The sequence below is a fragment of the Cydia strobilella genome, chromosome 18 (assembly GCF_947568885.1).
Source record: "Cydia strobilella chromosome 18, ilCydStro3.1, whole genome shotgun sequence".
In the NCBI taxonomy this organism is placed as follows: Eukaryota; Metazoa; Arthropoda; class Insecta; order Lepidoptera; family Tortricidae; genus Cydia; species Cydia strobilella.
Genome location: NC_086058.1, coordinates 10,339,784 through 10,365,442, shown reverse-complemented (window position 1 = coordinate 10,365,442; position 25,659 = coordinate 10,339,784). Strand labels below are relative to the sequence as shown.

The following is a 25,659-nucleotide window of genomic DNA, read 5'->3' as shown; positions in this document are numbered from 1 at the left end:
AACTCAAATTGGCCTGTTAGTTATTAACTGAGCTAGATTTACTTTTACCTACGTATGTACGGGTCTTTAAACTCTAAGAACCTTGTATTGTATTGGCAAGGTTATACTAATTGGGATTCAAATTACAAACTTAGATTTAATAGCAACAGATAAAATAAACATATTATTTACATCGAGCACGCCAGAACGATATTTCATTATGTCTAATGGTCACTAATACCCAAAGGTATGAAACCGGTCTGATAAATATTTCAAGCATTCTATCTTTATTATTTGTGGCAATTTAATAGAGGAATGAATAGTTATTACAGTGAGAGGCGGTGGGCGTCCGGGGCCGGCCGAAAGCGGCTCTAATCAGACTCGGCCATTGTTTCCACCGCTGACAAACAAAGTTCCGGGGATTTCATTTGCATTTCACTACCTGTTAGTAAAGTAAACTTTACGCTCTTAAAAGCTCTCGGCAAACGAAGCTCGTTTTGAGTGACGGAATTATTTAACGTCTCTCGAACTTGGTATGAAACTACCGAGGGAAAGTATTGCGCTAAGTGGTGCAGAGCAGAACAAGGGTAATGGTACTATAAAACGAGCATAAACAGAAAGTTGATTTGTTTTTTTCGTTCGCCGTTGATAGCGAATTACACATATTTATATTCGACATACATACTTCTGCTAATTGGTGGAAAGGAATGCGTTGCGAGGATAGCTGACTGACTGGCTGTTGAGCTGACTGAAGCGTTATTCTGATCGCGGAGTGAATTTAACCCAAAGACGAACTAGTACAAGAGCGCTGGCGATGATGCATAATTCAAGAGTAATTGTCACGGGTCAAAGTTACCCTTGTACTTGATACAATCTGATCTGTTTTGGTATCACTCGCCTGACTGGCCGAAGTCGGAGAGCAAATCGTTCGCACTATGTGTAAAAGAAATAAAATTGGTTCGTTTTATAGTTGGACACGACGCCAGCGCTCAGTAATCCACGGCCAGTCGGCAATGTATTCTTTGGCTTATAGGTTTTTGGGAAACCACTGTTACGTGACATCAAAGCCCGTAACAACTTTGCGTAAATAGAGAGCTCTCCTATACTAGTTCCTCCAAGTCTTCTACAACATATTGTAATGATACCCCAGTAATTGTTCTCGCTCGTAAATCCGTCTTTCGGCGCTGCCGAGGTTTTTTAAACCGGCAACTTAATGCCTCTCTAGAAGCCATATACTCGAACTTCATAAAACGTCTGTAACACGCTCCGCAAAAATGACAACCCGAGTGCGTTAACAACCGTATTTAATTTCCGTAAGCTGCCTAAAATAAATAAGCCCGAAGAGGGCGTGAATTGCCTCCCTCAGGACAGTCGGATAAATTTGGAAAGTGGCAACAGAAGCGAGCAGATGGTGATTTATTATCGTGTTTTATAATAATTACGGGCGGGGGTGCATTGTGCTATTGTCCCTAATGGCGGCGGGCGCTCGCTACATTGTGTGTTTCATTTCACTGCTCATAACGGACTCCGTCTAAGAATTGTCTTCTGTTATAAATACAGACTGTATGTGTATAAACCGTTGTTTGCTTGCATTGCAGTACGATTTCTCAAAGCGAATTTGGTGTGTATTAGAGATGTAGCCGTGTTGTCAGGCACACGCCGAAATAGAGCTTTAATATCACGGGTGAAATTATTTTATAGACAGTATTTTCTTTAATTAGAAATTAGTAAAGGTACGTGACATACCTACAACTACAATTTTGGTACAGGAAAGAGAACTACATGTCGGGGGCGATTTCAGCCCATACACTTCCGTAACTTTCGGGGACAGAAAATTAACAAAGCATTGTTTTTTTGGGTCTGTATGACCCATAAGGAAAATAGTTTAGGTACTCAAATAAAATAACCGAGACCCTTCCTACTCTTCATTCTTCTTCTTCTTGTGCCATGTCCTCATCGGACGCCGGCGACCATCAGATCTCTCGGAACTTATTCCTATCCTGTGCCAATCTGCTCAGGTTGGCAGCGTCGTTAATATGAGTCCAGCTTTTAATATTGTCCATCCAGGCTAGCTTCCTTCTTCCTCTACCTCTTTTGCCCTCTACTTTGCCCTCTATTATTTTCTTTAGGATTTGATATTTATTGTTGCGGTAGATATGTCCAAAATATGAGATTTTTCTTTTCTTTACCGTTTCCAAAAGTTCCAATTTTTTCTTCTTTCTTTGCAAGACTTCTACATTGGTTATTCGATCTCTCCATGATATTTTAAGCATTCTTCGGTAGAGCCACATTTCAAAAGCGTTTATTTTTGCCTCTATGGTTCTGTCTATGGTCCAGCCTTCGACGCAATACATAAATACAGATAACACGTAACATTTAACCATTCTCCATCTGAGTTTCAGGTTTATGTCTTTGTTGGTGAATAGCTTGTTCATTTTCATGAATGTGCTTCTTGCTATCTCTATTCTCTCTACTCTTCATTGGCTTGTTAATAATCCAACTATCAAGAATAATTCTGTCAATGATTCTCAGGACGTGTAAATTGGCTGAAACGCCGAGTTTAATGTTTACTGCCTGATTGAGATCGCAACGGCGTACCAGGAGAGCAGTTGACTGAAATAGGTCCATTTAGGGCGCTAATTACTACGGGCCGCGGTAATCAACGGCCTAATGGTTGTCGAGGCTCCCCGCTTCCCCCTCGCTTTCCTTAAATCCTGGTATTTATCTACATCGATAAATAACGTGGCTTTGCGGATTGAGGAAAAAAGCTAGTTTGACTGAATATTTCAAACGCGTTTGGAAATGCGAAAATTTTTTTTTTACAAGTAAAAAAAAAATGACAACACAATGCAATGGGCTGAATATTAATCATGATCAACTAGAAAGGAGATTTACAACTTTCTTATGAAAATTGTAATTTCTCTGTATTTTAAATCCGAAGGGACGTAGGAGTACCACTACCTAGTCGGTCACTAGGTTTTCAACTGATTAAATATTAAATAAAGCTTAAAATAAAAAAGTTTAGGCACAGTCTGATAGTTTATTTTGTAATGATCAAAAGTATCAAAACATGATATAAGAATATAAAATTCAGATGGAGAATTTATGGGAATCCTTGGAAAACTCCAGATTGCCTTAAGACGTAAACACGCGGTCAATTTATGAAAATTATACTTTTTAAGAAAAAAAAAACCGACTTCAATTGGGGATGCCGTTGAAAGTTGTTGATGGTGCACTCCTAGATTCCAGACAATTAAATGAAAAAGACAGCATTTTTTCCCTATTTATCCTAATCCACCTTTTGCCTAATTTCGCCTAATTGCCTAATTATTATAATATTGCCTAATAATGTAGAAAAGGAGGTAAAACCACCCACTTTTCTGATAGCATTTCGTTTCTGTAAGGGTCACAGTTTAAACCTAACCTAACCCAATTTTCTAGTAGCATTTCCGGGTCCGGGTCTGGGTCCGGATCCGAGTCCGGGTCTGTGTCCGGCTGTCCGGGTCCAAGTTTGGGTCAGAGTTCGGTCCGGGTCCGGATCCGAGTTGGGGCCCATGTCCAGACTAGGGCTCGCGGTCGAATCCGTGTTTCGTTTACACGTTTCGAATACCCGTTTCCGAATAATACGTAAACGGTTTTCTGGCCCGTTCCGCACGTTTAATTAAGAAACGTGTAGTTAAGACCCGTGTACACGGATAAACGGGTATTCGAAGATACGTATCTTATTTATCCGTGGCTCCGGACACGTCCTTGACGATAGTAGCGAAGGAACGAACGCCAGCTACAAATGAATAGACAAAAGATTCATGACGAGTTTCTGTCATATTTAATCTTATTCCGTGGGTCATAGAGTCGAAATTCAATAAACAGTTTAGAAAACCCTTTCTTGAGCAGGTAGTTTTTGCTTGCAATAGGTATTACGAGTATTCACGCTTCTTATCAAAGTAGTATTTTATATAGCACTTTAAATAGCTACTTTTTTTACGTTGCGGGTTAGCAATAAAATAAAATAAAAACTTGCTAGTACCTATTTAAAAAAAAACATTAGAACCTTCGAGTTCAGTATGTAGGCAGGAAGTCAAACTAATGTTCGAAATTGGCATTAGGTAAGTATTTATAAAAAAATACATTTTTAACTTGCTTCTTTATTTTTAGGTCAATTTGAGAACATGATATGAAATTGTATTTCTTGTCATATAATGTAGTGTAGGTACACCTTATAAAACAAAGTCCCCCGCCGCGTCTGTATGTCTGTCTGTATGTTCGCGATAACCAGACCTCACCTATGAATAAGTTTTTCTTTGGGAATGTTTATGTGTATATATTGTTAAGGTTTTGTTTAAATTGGTAGAAATATGACGATGTTTGCTAATGAAGTTAGAAAAAATCACGCTGGCCAATAGCTTAATCGAAAACGCTGCCCAATCTATTTGAGATATAACGACACAATGTATGGTGGAAAAAAGTCTACAAAAAAGTGCGCGATGGCTGTCTGTCTATATTTTAAGAATAATTAACCCATTATTAACTTCTAAAAAAAACCGGACAAGTGCGAGTCGGACTCGCCCACCGAAGGTTCCGTACAAAATTAAATTTTAAATTTTAGTTGTTATGGCGGCAACAGAAATACATCTGTAAAAATTTCAACTGTCTAGCTATCACGGTTCATGAGATACAGCCTAGTGAGTGGTGACAGACAGGTGGATGGAAGTCTTAGTATTATTGGGCTTCCGATGTGAATACTTGTTACAGAATGTATTTTATTATGCTTGACTCTCCTTGCAAAGCCGGGGCGGGTCGCTAGTTATTAATATACACTTTAAATCAACTTGATAAAATTGCACCTTCTCAATAAATTCTAATTGTTTTTGCTCTAGGTACCTCTTACCATAGTAAAACACTTTTTAGTGCGGCGCGGCTACAAAACAATGGAAAACAATTTCTTGTGCAGATGTTTTGACCTTATTACAACGACATAAAGCTTATAATTCGCGGTGACACTTGTGATAATAGTTTGGGAACCTACATGTTTTCGACGATGACAAACAAAAGGATATTGGAAAACAATGGATGGATGGACCATTTAAGTTTATTACCTGAACGCTAGTGAGAAAGTGACCAAAGTGAATTATGAATGATTACCAATTTAAAGATCTATCTTAATGTAATTAGTAATATTATCGCAAGTTATCCAAGGTAGTATGGGTTTTTATGGTTCTTGGGTAAAATTCTGCTTTTCATTTGAGCATGTTTACTCGATAATCCCGCTTTTGTGTACCGAACTTTTTTGCGCCGTTGGCAGGTTTGTTGTTTTCGCAAAGCAGTAATACACCCGAGATAAAAATAACCACGAAATAATTAAACTGTTATTTTTAATTAATATTGTATTCTGCACACCTATTATTAACGAAAAAATACTATACCATTATGTAATTATAAAAAAAACTATGATCGATATCAAATTTATGTAATTAGCTTAGAAGCAATCGGTTTTATTAAATGATATAAATAGTTTAAAATAAAAATTATATATACCTACTATTAAACATAGGAAGATGGCTCAGTACCTATGTTTTATCAATACGGTTAAAAACAATTTAAAAAAAAAGTAATTGTGCGGTTTTATGAAACCACGATACAAGTGAAACTTTTTTCGGATTGTAGGCATTTAACTAAAATAAAATCGGAAATTAATTCGAATTACGGTATTAAAATCGCGGTTTTAATGTTAACTTAATAAATTGGGGCGATAGAATAAAAGTTTTACTTAAAAAATCGTACGACAAACGAATTCATCTGAAGTCAACATAATAATAGTCGAAAGTGGACCTTGTTACCATTGTACATTGGCTCAAACTGGTGCGGAGTAATCGGACCCGTTCGGAACGGTCTTAAGTACCCGTGTAAACGGAGATACGTGTCTGAGATACGTTTCTTGGGAACGTTCCTTCGAAACGTTTTCGAATCCCGGCGGTTCCGTGTAAACCGGGTTCTTAGTACCGCCGGGCTTAAGAACACGGGTATTCGTTTCGGCGTGTAACACGGATACCGGGAGCCCTAGTCCAGACCCGGGTCCGGGTCCGAGTCCGGGTCCATGTTTGGGTCTGGGTCCATAAGGAAGAGAACAAATCGCCAAACGTGAACTATTTGTCATTGAAGAGTTCCATTCTGATCATCATCATGCAGTTCCACTTCATCAAATGTCACTTTTTTAAATGTAAATGCTGGATTTGTTGATGAAAATACAAAAATCACAATATGTATGCCTTTCACAGTTGAGGAGTTCCCTCGGTTCCTCATGGGTCTCATCATCAGAACTCGAGCTTGACAAAAATATGTCTTAAAAACTTAAGTTGCTTAACAAACATAAAGAAGAGGACAAATCGCCAAACGTAAACTATGCGTCATTAAAGAGTTCCATTCTGATCATCATCAGCAGTTCCACTTCATTAAATGTCACTTTTTAAAATGGAAATGCTGGATTTGTTGATAAAAATACAAAAATCACTATATGTATGCCTTTCACATTTGAGGAGTTCCCTCGATTCCTCATGGATCCCATCATCAGAACTCGAGCTTGACAAAAATGTTTCTTGAAAACCTAATTTGCTTAACAAACATAACGGAGAGGACAAATCGCCAAATGTGAACTATGCGTCATTAAAGAGTTCCGTTCTGATCATCATCAGCAGTTCCAATTCATCAAATGTCACTTTTTTAAATGTAAGTGCTTGATTTGTTAATGAAAATACTAAAATCACTATATGTATGCCTTTAACATTTGAGGAGTTTCCTCGATTCCTCATGGATCCCATCATCAGAACTGCGTTTTGACAAAAACGGGACCAATCTGTATGTATATACTTACAATCAAAAAAAGAATTTTCAAAATCGGTCCAGAAATGACGGAGTTATGGAGTAACAAACATAAAAAAAAAACCCGAATTGAGAACCTCCTCCTTTTGAAATCTTGAAGTGGGTTAAAAAGTGTGTCCAATGCAATCTTGGAACTTTGCCAGAAGGTTCGATTGCTTGTTTTAATGAGGCCTCTATTATATTACCGCAAATTTTGTGACCACTTTTTTTTACTAGTTTACCTAAGATATTCCCCTCCTAACATTGCATATTTTTCAGTTTCGCACGAAAACGTATAGATTTAAACCAGCAGTTCAGCTTTTTTGGCGACGGCACCCTTTTGGAAAGCGTAATATTTGACGGAGCTCCCAAAAAAAATTTCGTTCGTCACTATTTAACTGTACCTAGACCAGAGATATAGAAGAGCTGGTTATTGATTTGTTTTCGCTTTTTTCTCGCGGAGCCCCCACAGAGGCCTTGCGGAGCCCTACGGGTCCGCGGAGCACACTTTGAGAATGGCTGATTTAGAAAATCGTGCATGAGGCAGGCTTGGAAAACTGTAGTCTGTAGACTATGTATTTATTCAAAGAAACCCACGTAACTATATATTAAATTAAAGATGAATAATCAAGCTATCGAATTGTGCAAGGCTGATACACCCTTAATATGATTAGAAATAAAATGCAAGCAAAGCATTTAAAAACGCCATTAACAGGGAGCGTACTTTTGACGTGTTTTTTTACGCCATTTTTCCGAGTGCTATAAGGAATTCTGCAAAACCAAAACAACAATGTTTATTAGGTTGTGTTGTAAGCTTATCACTTATAAATAAGCTTTACAGCTGTATACATGAATAATTAAAAATCGCTACCTATTACTTTTATTCCGTGAAAACTCTCGTAACCAACTAGGTACAGTAATTGACTGGTAAAACCCGTGCATACCTATACGAAAAACTAAGATACAAAGATAATAAATTAAACATGAGGTTAATACCTAATTAAGTATTCAGCCGAGTAAGTATACTTTTCAAACTGTGGCTATACTAACGATGCTTCAAATGCCTTCAACTTTTTCTCTTACGCTTTACGCTTATTATTAAAATATTCATGGCTAACATAAAACATGGAGTGAATGAGTAGGGTAATTACCGGTCTCATTCCAATTTTAAGCGAGCATGGGCGAGTAAAGGAAGGTATAACGTACGTGAAAATCGTGACATCGATTTGAATAACAAGGTACCTATTTGTGACATATTGTTTCCCAATTGATCTCAATTGAACCTGTTTTTTGTGAGGATCAAATGTCTTATCTGACCATGTGCATTAAGAGTAACACGAATCTAGCCGTCGCCGTACAATCGAAGTTACGCTCTTATTAAAACGACATTCTGAATTAATATTAAATTTGACATAAACATTCAAGAGCACAGAAAAAATAATAGTACTAGGTACTATTAGGTACAGAAGATTCACTCTCTAACAAAACGCGTCTATTACGACAGATATGACCGCTAGATGGTGCATGCGCGAACAGGCGTCCCTTCCGTAGCGGTGCGCGGCAACGGCAATTACTAATATGCCTAGACCCCAGAATTGGGGGCGGCCGCATGTACTTGTAGCGGCGCCACGAAATCGCGGAGTGAGTCACGCCTGATTCAAGTAACACATTATGTCTGGCACTGGTTTTTGTTTTGCTACTGTTGCTAGAAATTATAAATAATTATAATACAAAGGAATTTGAGCGATTAGAATTTTTTTCGTGTGGTTGGTTCCCGTTTGCAAAATTACGCCCAATTATGAAATGCAAACATTGGTTCAAGTACTCGCTCTTGCTCGGCAAGCATCGCAAACAACACAGTCGATAACATCGCGCTATTTAATAACCTCGTCCCATCGAGGCCTTTACACCTTCAGCTCCCACTAAAGGCCCAGAACACGTAATGGTTGAAATAATTATTAGATATTGGTCGTTCGCTCCGGATAGTGCCAGGGTAAACTAATAGGTCTGTCGGGTAAAATAGGTGTGCGGCGGTTTTCTATTAGTAGAAGATGGTTTAGTTTTGAGACTAAATAAAGTTTAAGTTAAGTAGGTACTATTTTATAATACAAATCAGTCTCACGCAATCCGTATCGTAATTGTCTTACCATCATCCGCCTCAACTAATAAGTGATATACCTATAGCTAAGTAATTGGTTAGACTAGATCCTGTGGAAATGTTTGCGATTTATGGCTCAATACCTGGAAATAATATGGTTGTGTTAAAATTTGATCTGATGATTTACTTTGTACAAATTAACAGTCAAAAATTTTCAACAAGTTTTTTTCTAATATCAATAATGATTGCTTATTTATTATTGAATTATTCATATTATTGAACAAACACGACCGGTGGAATTCTTTTAGTAGTAGATGTCCTTTTCACAGATGGTATTGCAGCAACAGATTACTTATTTCGTACATGACACCACGCGGGGATGTAACTCAGTGGTAGAGTGTCTGCTTCGCATGCTGAAAGTCCTGGGTTCAAATCCCAGCATCTCCAATCGACTTTTTTGTTTTGTATTTTATATTTTTAACATTTTATTTAAAAGTAAAAAAAATGATATCAATCTTTATATTTTTAGTTTTCAAGTTTCTTTTTTTAAGTGAAATTAAAATGTATCTTTCGATCCCCTACATTGCATTATAAAATAAATATACGTTCTCATAATAACACTATAATTTTCTCAACCATTTCAACCAAAAACACGTACAAATACAAAGTGAGTCGCTAACGACTCCGACGACTCATTAGCGACAGACAAAACAAAATCGAAGCGATTACACGCAACCAAACCGGACGGCCTCTAATTTAACTTTTCCGTGACCGGCCCGGCATTAACCATTTATAAGGGAAATCCACCCCTACATAATAAAACCCCGACAATTTCCTACAGACCGTCATGAAGGCATCTGCCTTGTGCCTACCTTTTAAAAATGCCACCCTATACTTTGTGTTACATAATAACTTGGGGGTTTCTCTTTAAGAGGATACATTAGTGATAATTTTTCCATACAAACGTTATCGTCTTTTTCCTCTGGATTTTGGCCCTAGATTTTTTTTAAATGAGTTCAACATTATTAGTATCTGTGTCTGTACGTTTTGCTTTTTTTATATTCTTTTTTTTACAAGAACTAGGTTACTTCAAACAGCGCTTAAAACGGCCAAATAAATGGGCCGTAAACAGACGCCTAGCATACAAAATCGGCAACATTAAACGCAAAAATCAAATCGCTCAAACAGATAACTTTTCTCATTACGTTCCAGTTTTGGAGGAGGAAAATGTCGCAAAACGCAGGATTTTTCGCCTAAGCTGCAGTTGTCCTTATCGCACTAATCTTAGGAGCCGTCTCCGTCAGTGCGACGGAGATATTTACCTAAAATTCCCTAATCTGAGAAGGGGCTCAGCTGATATATCTTCTTAAAACTGTATTTAAATTTAGTCAATTGGCGCGAGTCGGCCAAACCTCACTTTGAAAAACTTGGTATAATGACTGTGATATCATTATTTATATATAATTCATTATTAGAAGTACATAAACAGGCCGAATCACATCTTAAACTATCGGACATAAACAACCACAACCTACGATATAAACACAGGCTGCTGCTACCAAAATCACGGCTCAGGAAAACACAAAAACAGGGATTTTTCCTAAAAATTAAAATGTTTAATAAACTGCCTTTACAATTAATAAGCCTCCCATTGGACGTTTTTAAGGAAGAGATACAAACTTATTTCAGGAATCATGCTTTTTACTCAGTATCGGAATTTCAGAACAGTAAACTTGATATTCAAAATTTTTAGTTAGTATTTATTTAATAAGACAGATACAAACTACAACTGGCCTTTCTTGAATGCCCGTTGTAATAAGACATTTGAGATATAGCAATGTGTAATACGCTATTATTTATTGTATATTAAATACTAACTAGTTTAAAATTATTTTGTTATTGACATACCAAAACAAAACAAAACACAAAATCGATCGCTTGACATGTAAATTATAACTTGAATTGTAATGTAAACTATACTAATATTGAATTGACTCTGTCTTTGGAATGTAATTTATCTGGCTATTATATATATATATATATTACTATTGTATTTTAAGAATAAGTACATTGTATACCCTAAACCGGTTGATTGTGACACTTACTATTATAAAATACTATTGTAACATCTGTATACTGACATGCACAATCTGACAATAAATAATTACTTACTTACTTACTTACCATGTAATGCTTATGTTACTTTATGGCAAATAAACTGAAACTGAAACTAAAATGGAGATTTTTCAGCGTTTACATTAGTTTTATCAAAGACAATTAAAACTTAAATATTACATTACAACAACTAGGTACCTTACCTAATAATACTAGACTAGAATATGCTAGTCCTATCGATACAAAGGCGCGTTTCTCATGATTGATGAAGATAATGTGATATTAGCCAGCTAATATAACTTACAATCTATCCATGTACATACTTAGGTAAGACGTACATTATATATGGACTAACAAGTTAACTAAAATAATATTTTTTATTAACAACCGTTAGCCACGTACCACGTACGTACCAGTTCGATACACTTTATAAGGTAGTTTTATTTATCTCGCTTAATACCGTAACGCCATCTATTTTCAACAAATGGCAATAATGTTAAACAGAGGCATAGAGAAATAATAAGAAGACATGTATAGAGAGAACACTAATATTATCTCTATTTTAGTTTATACTCTAATATTACTTATAATAACAGAGACCCAAACACCATGTCCCTTCAAATATTGTAAATGCAAAAGTAACCCAGTTTGTCTGTTACCTCGTCTCGCTTGAACCACTGAATGGATTTAGATACTTTATATGTATTTAGTATGGAATGGAGATAGTTTGAGGCCCGGGTAAGGTTATTTAGGACAAAGGGTAGTTTTTATCAATTATTTTATTATCATCATTCCACGCAGAAGCTAGTAAAATATAATGGGTCTAAGATAAGCGCCATCTACATCATTGAAGATGAAGACTAACACGACTTTGCAAGGAGAGCAGTCTTTATATTTAACTTGTTTGTTTTACAGCGGTTGTTGGCATTAAAGTTTTTTGCTGTATCATTTTTTTGCGGTTAGTTAATAAAATCCATATTCATAAAGACGAGCGGGAGCGAGGCTTGGCACAAAAACGGAGTTGTTTGCGAAGTACGTTTACACGGGCACTGACTCAATTATCTCATTTGTCGCTCTGATTAATTGATCACGATCGCCAATTGCCCATGCACCAGTCAATCGGAAATAACTGATCATTTTATGCTAATAGCTTATAGAGAAATGCTTTATGTGTTCATTGTTTCGTGAGACAATAAATAATAACCCTGGATCGAACGGCCTTGCTTTAACCGGCGCCATAAACCTATATAATCCTTATATAAACGGGCTAAGACTCAATTTTGAATGTTTAATTTAAGGCATGTGATAGTCAATCATCTTTTTAGAACCGGGCGTATTTTAGTTCTAGTTTCGTCAGATAATAAGGCGTCGGACTAATTTACTGTTTCACGAACATCCGTAATTAATTTATTATGACAAGCCATTAAGTAGGTACTTCCTGCTATCTGTTATAAATACTCGTTATAAATACTTGAAAGTAGCAGGTATTTTGTAGATTGTCTACGGTTTGTTACTTTATGGCTTACATGGTAAATTCTAGTCTATGTGAGTACCTCAGTAGTTTATTAAATGTCTTGTCCTGTGGTAGATATACTAGATAGATATAAGTCTATTTCCTATTTAGAAAACTGTGATTGTATGTAGAATAGATATCATTATGTTGTCTAATGTATTGTTGGGAAGGTGAGTGTAGCGTGAATGAGGCCTTTAGTACAAGCCTTACATGTTAACTTCACTCGCACAACTACTAACAAAGAATTTATAAATGGAGTTGGTTTTCCGCCGGCCATGTTGAAATTTACTTCAAAGCGTATTATTAAGATCTAATGACCGTACGATATAACTCTACATCAGTACCTAAACTTTATTACTTGTTAAAGTATGAATATTCTTTTACTACCTTTATTCAATATACCATGCATTGATTTCCGTTTAGTTGATTTCTTTCTCTCTTCATATAGAATGAGGCACTCTACAAATCACTCAATTAAATGAATGTTTCTTCCATAATTATTATCTACCACAGCGGGGCACGTCATGAGATTAAAATCAACAACACCAAATCGATAACACTTAATTTTACAAACAACTATTAGTCTATTAAGTAAGTGATATCTAGTTAATCACTGCTGATTATTAGCAAAATAAATAACCATCAATTAGAAGATACCGTTCGGAACGCTTCAAAGAGCGTATCAAACTCCACAAATACATTTGTAATTACCCCCCGATAAAGTATTTAGATAAGACCCGATGAATCCTCTCGCAATTTGAGGACATCGCTGGCTCAGGAATTCGAGCGGCCATATTAAAATACTCAGGGGCTTTATTACAAGCACGTATCGAGCACGCGGGCGGTGGTCATGAGTGGAGCGAATTAGAGTCCGTCTAAACTAACTTTGCACCGATTTGAAAAGAACAAAGTGAGGGAGTGTCAATTTGCATTAACGATGACATTGACACACTTTGTCATTACAAAAGCCATGCAGAGCTATCTTGGTCCGACTCTCGTATAAATGCGCACTTAGGGTATTAAATCAAGGTCTCGTACTAAACTGGTTCTTTCAAAATTTCGAGTTGCCCAGGCTCGTTAAACCACTGAGAAGGTACGGCCAGACCTCGGGGGATTGACCGCCCGATGCCCTCATTTTTATCTCAATTTGTACGCTGTCCGCCGAAATTTCCTGAAAATGTTAGGTGTTTGGAAAGAGGTTAAACGTATTTTTTGTTTTAGTGTTTTGACGTGAATTAGATCGTGTCAGTGTTTCACTAACGGCAAGGTTTCAACCCTTTTTTTTACGAAAATAGTCCGTATTGCCCCTTTTTTGTATATCTCTGGTTTATCTTACGTCCATGTTTTTATTAACCTTTATAATCAGTTCGGTGACTTCCCTTTATCTAGGTAGATCATTTCATAACATTATTTTCCACGAAATCGATGTGTCAGTGCTAAAATGTAGGTGGTAAATATTTGCATAAATGTCCTTTTTCTGTTTCATATTCAGTGAAAATTTTTGAGTGCTTAACCGGTACTTTATAGAAACGGACAGCGTCTAATATACATACAGTTATCGGTTATCAAGTGGAAGTGGCCTACTTGTTTTTCGTAAGGCCAACATGTGTAGGTACACGGCTACACCCGGTTTGGAGGCACTTAAATGCTGCCAATGCACGCGTATTGCTATAATGTATAACATGCAAATACTTACAATGGGTGTTGCAAAACCATTTATAACCTTAGTTGTTTTACAACGCGTTCCAACATAAACACGAAACAAAATAATAACCGCAGCGCAAAATAGTTACCTCCGCAAGCGAGTTAAGGCACAAAAATGTGGTATGAATAGAGGGTCGAAATTGATTAATTAAATTTACATAAGTTAGCACGCTAGCGATAAGGGAGGGATGAATATGCAGGCCGAGTCACGTTCGAGGCCGCGCGGTACTTCCAGCGTACGTGCCGCGGCTGCTGCCAACGGAAATAACAGGGATAAATACTAGGTAAAAATACTAGCGAGTATGTTTTATTTAAATGTAACGTGTTCTGTTTGTATTTCGTGCCTGTTCCGCCTTTTAATTTTTACTTCTCATGGCAATTTTGTAATTATAAAACCTTGTTCTGTAAATATTTTTTTGATAGTGATTAGCGAGGAAATTTAAGAAGACAATCGTTGAAAATCGTTTATGTTTTGAGAGTACAATAGGACAATTTTTTTATAAAAACTTTTGAAATGTGCAATGGGCTAATTGACAAGCCCACTGTACCTGTAAAGCTAGCACCTTTTTTAGCTAGGTATTGTAAAATTTCTAAATCTAAATACTTAAAAAATTATCTTGTACAAGTCTTATCAAGAATACAAGACTACCCATCACTTCCCAAATTTGCCAGCATTTCTCCGAACCGATTCGAACCGGCTATGCATGCAAATGTCCCGTGACAAATTGGTCTGACCCCACATCAATACTTCGCTGCATCAATTTCGTGCCCGCAAACATTTCAGCGATGTAAGACCATGGAAAAGTAGTCTTCATGTCAGTGGAATAAGAACTTCTGACTGTATTTTTAATTTGGTCAACCTCAACCTGTAAACACCGCATCTTGTTAAAGCCAGGGATATTCTGTTTGTTTTTTATTTATTAATGGTTTATCATGAAATTAAAGTTGTAGTTAGGTTATTAATTAGCAGGAAAGCTCTTGCTTTTTTTGGTGTAATTTCTTATTAGCTATTTATACAATCAATTAATTTAGTTTCTTGCTGGAACTACGCCAAATTTGTAAAGATGTAGGCAACTTACATAACGTAATTACGTAATTATTATTTATTCTTTATTTCTTATTTCTTTTCTCAAGTCTCCTGTGCCATCAAACGAAAAACGTTTTCCAAATAAGGCTGAGATGGACATAAATTAAGAATTAAAATTTCATTGATTACTGAATTAATTTAGAATGTTATTAGTATTGCCACAACAGTGTCTAATTTTTCTGAATATAAAACCATTTACAACATTCTGAATTTATAAGCTAACCACAAATAGTTTGATTCTTATGATCGTGTGGGATGAGCCTAACTTGACTGCTTGACAAATTCATATTAATTAATGCATAATACGTTAAAATAAACTTGTGAACATATCGTTGTCAAGCATATAACAGTTCAATCCAATTAGACATAGCAGCGAAAATAGAGCACCTGTCATTAATTAGTGTTCTCATCAGACGTGTATTATCTTTGATCCAAGTACAGCCGCTTCGCTGATCGTAGGTATTACGAACCAATACAAACGTTTAAATACCCAACACATCCTATTATCTGGCCGGGTGTATGCACTTGAGACGAGTCGGGCCGTGCATGTGTGAGTAGACCATTATACTACGCACCTGCTTAAATAAGTACCGTATGCCCTTTCGATAAGTTATATATTCCTTTGTAGTTTTGCAGATAGCTGCATTTGATAGGACAATCAATGGATACGGGTGGCATTCCTATTGCTCACTAAACAAGCGCGAATCAAAGTCTCGGGCGGAACGGTATTTAGGTGGTCTCATATGCATAGTTGTTAGGAAACTAGAATTTAGATAATTTTTACTCTGGTCTTGCTGAGATCACGACTCGGTCGCGCCCCGATAACCGATGAGAATACCCGTATTACCCGTTTAGGTGGCTATTGTGTCCGTTGTTATTAGGTAACTGACAAGGATTTGTGCATATAAGCTCTTTTATGTAAATGTTGTGCTCGGTTTAATGTCAAATTGCAATCCCTTTGTTTGACAGGCCGATTGATATATGGAGATAAGCGATCCTTGCGATGATTTGTGATGAAAGGGGCAATTTAGCGGCGCTGTTCATTATTAATTGTCATTTATGCTTTCAATCTAATCCCTACATATCATCGATGCTTTGACTAACTCATTGACTAACTATAAATAGGTATACGATGACGTTTTATGATGATGACGAACTAGATGTTATTTTGCAAATACCTATAATTAACCTTTCATGTGTGTGTGCCAGTGTGGTGGTAAAAAATCGTGGGTTCGAACCTCAGTTATACCTAGTGTATAGAGCAGAAAATGTGGAACAGAAGATGACTAAATATTCGGTCAGGGTCCTTATCATACACATTACACAGGCAAGTAGTTAATGCATTTTTACATTAAGTGATGAAAGATTTCTATTTTAAAGGACCTTACGAGATAACGACTGTAGAGAAAAGATCGAGTTTTATCTATCTGTCACCATATGTTCGAAGTTAGGCTGAAAACGCTGTAATATATAAAAAACTGATTTTATTTCATAAAATCTTAATATTCAAATTGTGTTTATATTGCTCAGTAGTCTGTGTAGCAATGGTGCATTGCTCTCTGTCTGCATACTTAGTAGGTATCAGAAAATAAAGAAGGCGAAACCGTAAGCCGAAGCCACGCGTCGTCTGCCACATTGAAGATCACCGAGGCGAACATTTATTACGATTCATACGAAAATCAGACGATATTTCTTGAAGGATCAGCGTTTAGCATCTTTTCTAGGAATTCGTGGCGTGGGATCGGGGATTTATGAAAAAAATAAGTTTTTTCTGCGTTCTGTGGGAATTTGATGTGAAATGACGCAATGTGTAGGTTTTTGTGTATTCGACCACAATTCCACACAATTAAACCTTTGAAGCCTGTTCACGACATCACGACAAAAGTAGACGATGCAGGATAATTCAGGTTTTTAAATGTAAAGGCATTGCCAGAATTTCTTAATGAGATAGTTCTGTTCGTTTTCATGGCGTTATGATTTCTTATCAATTTAACATCTTCAGACGGTTATTTCTTATCTTAAAAAAAAAGTAAAACCTATAGCGTGTGTTAAACTCATTAATTTGATTAAAAGTTCCAAACTGATAAAATCACTATGAGACTTACGAAGTTGAAGTACCTATCGATCGATATTGCAATCGTACCAATTACATGTTAATGATGTTAAGTAAACAACGAATTCACAGATTTGTCCTCAAGAATCGATCTATCCGATAAAAACATTATACTTACATAGATAATTAGTGCAACCGTGAAACCTATTGTTAGGAATGTTTATGTCATAGTTGCTGTTACACTCGTAGTTATGTCACTTGTGTTATGTCACGTAAGTCGTACTATCCATGTTACTAATACAATATTATGCCGTTTTTTAGTTCCGTAGATATTTTTTTCGATAAACATATACATATCTCTCCTTTTTTAAAGCCCTAACCGCACCAGATGCCTGTGTAGCGTGGCTCTGACTCTCTACGAGACGTAAGAGCGATTTCACATTGTCCGATCAGATATCGGATGACCCTTGAAGAAAGGCAGCTATACTAGAAAGTGCCCTATGACATTAAACTCTTAATTTTTGTTTATAAGTCTTCTTTTGAACAATAAACATTTCATATAAATATAAAAAAGCAATTTCAAAATTTTTTGGTCGTTGTGGTCGTATCCGATATCGGATTGGTAAATGTGAAAATGCTTTAACGGTGTGCCAACATAAATACAATTCCATACATTACTTAAATTAAACACAAGCGTTTTGCGCTTGCAGCGCGTAGCTTCAGAGCGAGCCGGAACCTAGGCTGCTTCTGCATCTCGGCGCGGCGCGTTTGACTGCTAACAGAACAATGTTTTTAAAATCATACTGTGCATAGAGTCAGGTCTACCATTGTTTCCGATATTTACCATCTCATTCTGAAACATGCGAGTATCTACTTACAATCTAACAAATATTCCCAACAATTAATACCCCGTCTGTACCCGTACTCTTTGTCCACATGTAATAGAATCGTTTCAAGCGTTCATGTGTTTGTTACAGGCGTGCTGGTGGTGAACGTGACGTGGCGCGGCAAGACCTACGTCGGGACTCTTCTAGACTGCACACGCCATGACTGGGCGCCTCCACGGTGAGTTACGATTTTTATACGGCCGGCTCTATGTATGTAGGTACTAGGTAGAAGGCGCTGAATTCAATAAGCGCGTCACTTTGGAAAATACGTGAGAGGAACGACCGATGGTGCCCTCATGGCGTGTATTTTTCAAAATACAATATGTTTAATTTATAAATAGAATAAAAAAGGAGTTGTATTTATTGTATAATTACCGCCACCTCGACATGGCCTGTCCTGTGGGACTTATAAGAGAAAGAAAATTTAGGACCTCTGAGGACCCTAAACATTCCCCGTAGGTACCCAGAGCTTCCAGCCCTTCTCCCTTATAAGTATGTAATAAAACTAAATAAAACGCAAGCAATTTCCAAACTTGCTCAATTTACCCAATTGTTTGTCTAGTAAGCATTTTATGGTTGAATTAAAATCCAGTTATCCAACTGGAATTTGTTAAAACGTCATAGCGCGGTTCTTCCTGACCTAAATGAGCTCACTGGTTGGCTGCCGGCCAGAATTAATCCCATTTTATTATATGACTAGTGTAATAGGGTCCCTGATAATGAACAGTTACTAAGAATCTTTAAGCCACAGATGTACTGTTTTGTATGGCGTTTGGTGAGCGATGAGGATAGCAGGCTAGGTTTGCTTGCACAAATATGCTTGTTCTGAGCCCAAGTCAATATGGATAATATGATTGGGCGAAATAGAAGATAGCTTGGAACTTATTGGGTTTCAGCAATCTTCCAATCTTGAGGCTTTGTTGCCAGTCCATAAAAAACAATGGAAAATGAGTCTTAATCCTATTTGAAATTTATGGTAAGTTGGCACCTACTTCAAGTAGGTGCTTTTGTAAAAGAACTATTAAAGTATCGTTAATTTCTTTTTTTGTAATAGGCTCTTTTGAATGCAAATCTTCAAAGAAAAAAATAGTTATATACGCTTACGGTTCAAAGAGATGTAAAAGTTATTTAAGCCCCTAACCGGGGCGAAGGGCCCGGCGCTAGATAACATTTGGAACTCGTAAAAGAGGTGGGCTTAAAAAGGGTTAACAAATCGTGGGACCGTGACCGACCCATTTTTAACAACCTGTGTATTCTCATCGCTAAACCTGAACTAAAACCAGTGTATCTGTGAACTAAAGGTTTCTAAAATGTATGCGTTATTGGATACCGATGTTATGTTGGTTGTTTTGACCGTTAGACTCGTCGGCGCACGGTCAGCTTTTGGAATAGCGCCATCCGCCATGGGATCCGGTTTGATATTTAAAAATCTGAGCTTAACTCGACTTGTATTTTAATTTACAAATCTTTCATTTTTTTATCGTCATCTACATATCTCTTCAAAAACGTACTTGTTCATCAATTTAACCGCAAGGTCAACCAGGGCTATTGCAAATATGGGGCAAATGCAACATATCCTAAACAAGAAGTGAGTCTAGAGCTAGAACAATTTTACCATGGCTAAACTCTTATTATGACTGGAGAAAGTGTGCCACATGAATACAAGTGGCTTAGACTTGTATTTTTAGAGTAGTTGCATTTGCCTCATTGTTGCAATTGCCCTTTTTTTACATTTTTTAAATACAGTTCATAAACAACGGTGCGAATGCGAGCGAGATGCCTGCGAGTACAACCCATCAATATAAAATCACGTTAAGATTTTGAATGTTCGGATGCGCCTCCAGGGAATCCATTTCGCCCGAAATCTCAGGAGCACCTTTTGATACATTGTATATACAGAGCTTTGGAATGCGTAATAGGTGTGTTACTAGTTACTCGACATGATATTGAGATTTGGATTTTTCTTTTGATGTTATTTTGTTTATTTATATGGTAAATCTTTTTAAATTGCTACTTGTGAGTGACTGTTTTGGTTGTTTAACAAGTACATTACATTTAGACGTGGATATAGAGATCTTTATTTACATCTAAGTACACTTTTACATTACATTATATAGTAACACTAGCTTTTGCCCGCGACTTCGTCTGCGTGGACTTAGTAACCCCAGCAAGAGTAAGAATAGCGCCTGGAGAAAGTCTAATAGCAATTATTCAATTTGAGCATATTATGCACACAAATTAGCAGACACTTCATTAATTAACTCAATTCCACCCCCCTTTTTGCTTTCTTAAGGGATGATTTTCGGGATAAATACTATCCTATGTCCTTCTCAGGGACTCAACCTATCTCTATGCCAAATTTCATCTAAATCGATTCAGCGGTTTAAGCGTGAAGAGGGAACACACAGACAGACAGACAGACTTTCGCATTTATAATATTAGTATGGATCTAGGTACATGGACCCAGTTAGACCGTTTTCACATTGTCCGATCCGATATCGTATGTAGGATCCTACATGCCCGTAGTGAGGCCGCGGGGCGCGCCCGGGCGCCGCTTTAGCGGTGACGATGACGCACACTACAATAAACATTATGCCTACACATACGCACACATGGCTGAATTTATCGGAAGCGCCTTTCCGATATCGGATGTCTGAAATCGCCTATGACAAAAACAGCTGTAGGAGAGTGCCATAGTGCCATTGGTATTAAGTCCGCCTTTTTTGCGTTGTCTATCGTTTTTTAGTAATAATGATTTATTAAACGTATAAATGAATACAGAGAAACACATATTTCTTACATTTTACTTCCTTCCGACATCCGATTCCGATATCGGATATCGCTCTTAGGGTGTCGTAAAATATTCTTAATACGAAAGCAAATATAAGTTGTATACATATTTATTTTAGTTTACTTAAATTTTCATTAGCTAAATTCTCCAACTTAAAATTACTTACAAACTTACTTTTATAATAACTTATTCGTCAATTTTTCTTTAATATATGATCTCTATTACAGTTTCCAACTTATAATGTTAATATTTATATATAATGTTATTTTTGTCGCCTCTGCTGTCTGCATCTGCCGGGCTAACACATGATTGGCGCGAGAGTATCTCGCCGCGACATAGACTACACGTCCCTCTTTAATTCATACAGTTAGTAAAAGACGGGTAGTCTATCTCGCGGCGAGATACTGTCGCGCCAATCATGTGCTCTGCCTAGTATCTGGCAGTATGATAATACTTTTGTTATTAGTCCGACCGAGATGTACTGCAAGGTCTGCAAGTAATACTAATAGCATATCAACAATAGAAATGTATAGTAGTAATAAAGTATGTATTTTGATATTAGAATGCTTCCCAAATGAATACTTCCTCTAAAAATACAACGAGTATAACGACGCAATATGTTACCAATTATTATTTAATTAATAAATACCGTTTCTACACGATGTGTCAATAACGTTTTTGTTATCTTAACTACGTCTATTTTGCCTATTAAGAATATAACGGCCTTTTTATCAGATGAACTTTATACATAAGTACTTAAGATGTAAAAACACTGAAATAATTAACAACAAAACAATTATTTATAAGTGCACTCGCCGTGCAAAGGGGAATGAGATAAAAAAAAACCCAAGTGCGTATTAGTTTGACTCGCGCACCGAGGGTTCCGTACAAACTTTCAATTATCTCATGTACCTAACTATAAACACAAAAACTTTTGACCAGAACTATACTAAGCATAATTATGTACAGCGCCATCTATCGATAAATCACTTGACCTAGTAACTAGACTTTGATATTTTGCCCCCTCCTCGTATGGGCCAATAAAAAAAACACTTTCAATGTGTCTGGGTTAGCGCGGTTTATGGCTATTCCAAATTTCAAATCGATACCTTAAGTAGTTCTCGAGATATTTAGCAATGTGACAGACAGACAGACGGACAGACTCCTGTTTGGTACGGAACCCTAAAAACTTGGCGGACTTCATATAGCGGTGGCGAATCAGCACGCCGCTGCGGTGCGCGAGCGGGACATCGCTATAGACGTAGTACATATCGTTGACTTGCTCACACACTGCGTAAGTGCGTCTTAGCGCAATTGTAAATGAAAATACGTAAAAAACGTAACAAATGACGGTTTTCGTGGGGTCGGAAAGTGTTTCATTAAGATCCACCTGGTGTTCAAATTACACGGGAGTTAATTTATCAAGGCTTAAGAGGCCGGTGTCGATTTTAGTCGCAAAAATGTAAAATTGATAGATTTAGTCCGTGAAATTTTACACCTTTTGTTACCTAATTAAAATAACAAGTACTGGTTTCTATTAGCACGTCTTCTTATCTTACCTTTTATCAGATCAGTTTTTTTGAAAACAGACTCACTAAATTAGTAATGTTTGCTTTTCTGATGGACGTTTAGGTAAACGCGCGTAAAGCACTGATTTTGTCGCTCTTATTTGTAAATTTCGTAAAGTTTGGACTGCTAAACATGGTAATTTTGTATTACACATATCCTGTACTTGACGTTTATCAGACTACATTTTTATTATTATGACTTTGAAGTAGTGTAAATGAAAGTTAGACGAAATCAATTTTCTCCAGAAATTACTTCAAAACAAGTGACAATTTCTCTGAAAATCGACTTAATTTCAACGTAATTTTGATACTTAAACAATCTACAACATTTGCTGAAACTATACTTATACATCAATTTGTATAATTTACCACCATGATTTTTTGATGAATTTTTAAAAACTGCCCCTTCTCTTCATGCATTACCGGTGACGCACGCTCGCGACCTCATTATTAAAAGGCAAGATGAGAAGACGTGCTAATAGAAATCAATACTTGTTATTTAGATATTACGTAACAAAACGTGTATAATTTCAACGACTAAATCTATCAATTTTACATTTTTGCTCCAAAATCGACTACGGCCTCTTAACGCGACAAGCGTGCATTAAAATAGGTGCAGCTAGGGATGTCACGTGCCTGGACATTTCCTTAGTTGGATATATTTCTCGTTAATAAAATTGTCTTTATATTAATGTATCATTTTAACGAACCGTAACGTCAATTCAATTGTATTAGAATAATTATATTCGTCAATTGTATTAGATTTTCCTAGGCATTGCCTATTGCACAAATAAATTACATTTACAGTGTAAATTACTAGATCTCATGCATGATATCAAAATCTTTATATTTACATTAAAATCTAGTGGTACCTAAAGAAACAAAATGTAATAATCCTATTCAATGTGACATTGTCAATGTCTCAATTTGGGGAATAACTCCCGGAACAGAGCAATTTTCCCAAAAGGCACATCACTAGATGCGGCCGACCAGGCTCCCATAAAATATAAGAGGATAATAACGTAGAGCTCTTAACGTTCTAATTTGACTAGAGCCGTAAAAGATTTCTCTGAGTGCGTGCGTGCGTGCCTTGCGTTGCGTGTAGGGATTAAAATAATACATGTGTAATTAATTGCTGCTTTGTAGCTTTGTGATAAGTAAGTAGACTATCTACATAGGACATTATTTTGCCTAGCTTAAGATAAAACATTTTGTTTTAAATTGGATATGTGGCTACATTCATTCTGTCTTGTTATCATTTCACATAATATTACCTACCTATATCTATAGGTACATGACGTCATCCGTACCTAATATTAAAAGTTCTATAATACCTAATATATATCTAAATTGATTGATGCCTATAAATTGAGGTGCATATATTAAGCAGGCATTATTAAAATATAGTATGTAAGCTTTTGATATTTCCAACATAATAAGACAACTCTTTTCTTTTTTCTAGATTCTGCGACTCGCCGACAGAGGAGCTAGACGCGCGGACGCCGAAGGGACGCGGTGCTAAGCGCGGGCGCGGCGCGGCGCCCACCGACATGACCAACTTCACCGAGACGCGCTCCTCCGTGCACAGCAAGCTGCGCAACGGCGGCGCCAAGGGCCGCCGCGCCCTGCCCTCCCCCACGCCCTTCACGCCACCCCGCCCTGACAACAAAAGGAAAAGAACATCGGAGGCATCAGAAGAACGCCCGCCGACGCCAAAAGCGAAGCGCCCGCCCCCCACACCATCCTCTCCGCCCCCCGATCCCGTCCTCCTGGAATGCCCCGAGCCCAACTGCTCCAAAAAGTACAAGCACGCGAACGGCTTAAAATACCACAGATCGCACGCGCACGGCTCGCCGGACGATGACGACAAGGACGGCTCGAGTTCGGAGCAAGAAGAAACCCCTCCCGAACCGGCATCGCCAGCGCGGCCGCCTTCTGAACCTGCGACCCCGGCCACCCCTGTCAAATCCCCAACTCCTGCCAAATCCCCCGAAACGAAGAGCGAGAAGTCTCCGGAGAAGTCCCCTCAGAAGCCGGAGGTGGAGTCGCCGGCGCCGCGGTTCGCGGAGGAGTTCGCGCCGAGCCCGCCGGCCGCGCCGCCCGCCGAGCGCGTGCCGACGCCGCCGCCGCCCGCTACGCCGCCGCCGGAAACTCTGCCTACGCTACAACCTACTCAATTTAAGGTAAGACTGGTTCAATAACAACTTCAATGTTTCCAATCCTTAGCATGTCTAAATATCTTTTTTTTTAAACGATTAGATTACTTTGGAAGCTTTCGTAATCTATAATTACTTAGCCGGCAATCCTTTATGTCTCGGCCTCTGTAGTAATGTACTATTAAATAGGTACTATTTCCATGAGCGAGATTTGTGCTAAAAGCAAAATTGTTAACCGACCATCAAGGACCTTATGTTACGTCTTTGCAATAAAGTTTACCAATTGTCAGTTATCAGTGAACCGTGGTACCTGTTTCGCCACGAAGCTATAAGGAAACAATTTATCGCTTCCAGGTTAAACCGCGCTCAGCGCTAATGCCAACAGAGGAAAGCCAACGCAAGTCCGCCGACTCGCCCGACGAGTCGCCAGGCAAGCGGCGGCGCCGCTCGCCGACGCCGGGCGCGCGCTCGCCCGCCTACTCCGACATATCCGACGACACGCCCGCGCCGGAGGGCGCGCCGGACGCCGACGCCGAGCACAGGCCCTTTCCGGTCTATCATCAGGTGAGATTTCAAGACGTATTTCTATACCTAGAGGACAAGATTGGCATTTCAAATTGGTCATTATGACCCGCTGGAAATATTTAATCCTGATTAAATATCATTCAAATTATATTTAGGTACCAAGGTACAGAAAGAGAACTGCCATTCCTTGACATGGATACTTTGTAAATTACACTGAATTCAGTAAATGCACTCTAATTCCTTAAAAAAAGTCAAGTCGAAACATAAATAGGGAATCATAATTTATTTTTATTCAACTGGTTGAACTGGTGACGCTTCATGATGATCT

At 37.7% G+C, this 25,659-nt stretch overlaps 1 protein-coding gene and 1 non-coding gene across 4 annotated transcripts in view; both read left to right on the top strand.

The window, feature by feature from the left end:
• The window catches only part of LOC134749207 (zinc finger protein 608-like), a 142,325-nt gene that overhangs the window by 109,685 nt on the left and 6,981 nt on the right, over window positions 1–25,659 (top strand). For all 3 annotated transcript variants that reach the window (XM_063684077.1, XM_063684079.1, XM_063684078.1), the window contains 3 exons: window positions 18,382–18,469; window positions 24,113–24,833; window positions 25,161–25,370. In XM_063684077.1, coding sequence (XP_063540147.1) covers window positions 18,382–18,469; window positions 24,113–24,833; window positions 25,161–25,370 — 1,019 coding nt within the window. The remainder of the gene's footprint in view (window positions 1–18,381; window positions 18,470–24,112; window positions 24,834–25,160; window positions 25,371–25,659) is intronic.
• Trnaa-cgc (transfer RNA alanine (anticodon CGC)) lies at window positions 9,308–9,379 on the top strand. Its single transcript has one exon. It is a non-coding gene; the product is annotated as a tRNA-Ala (tRNA).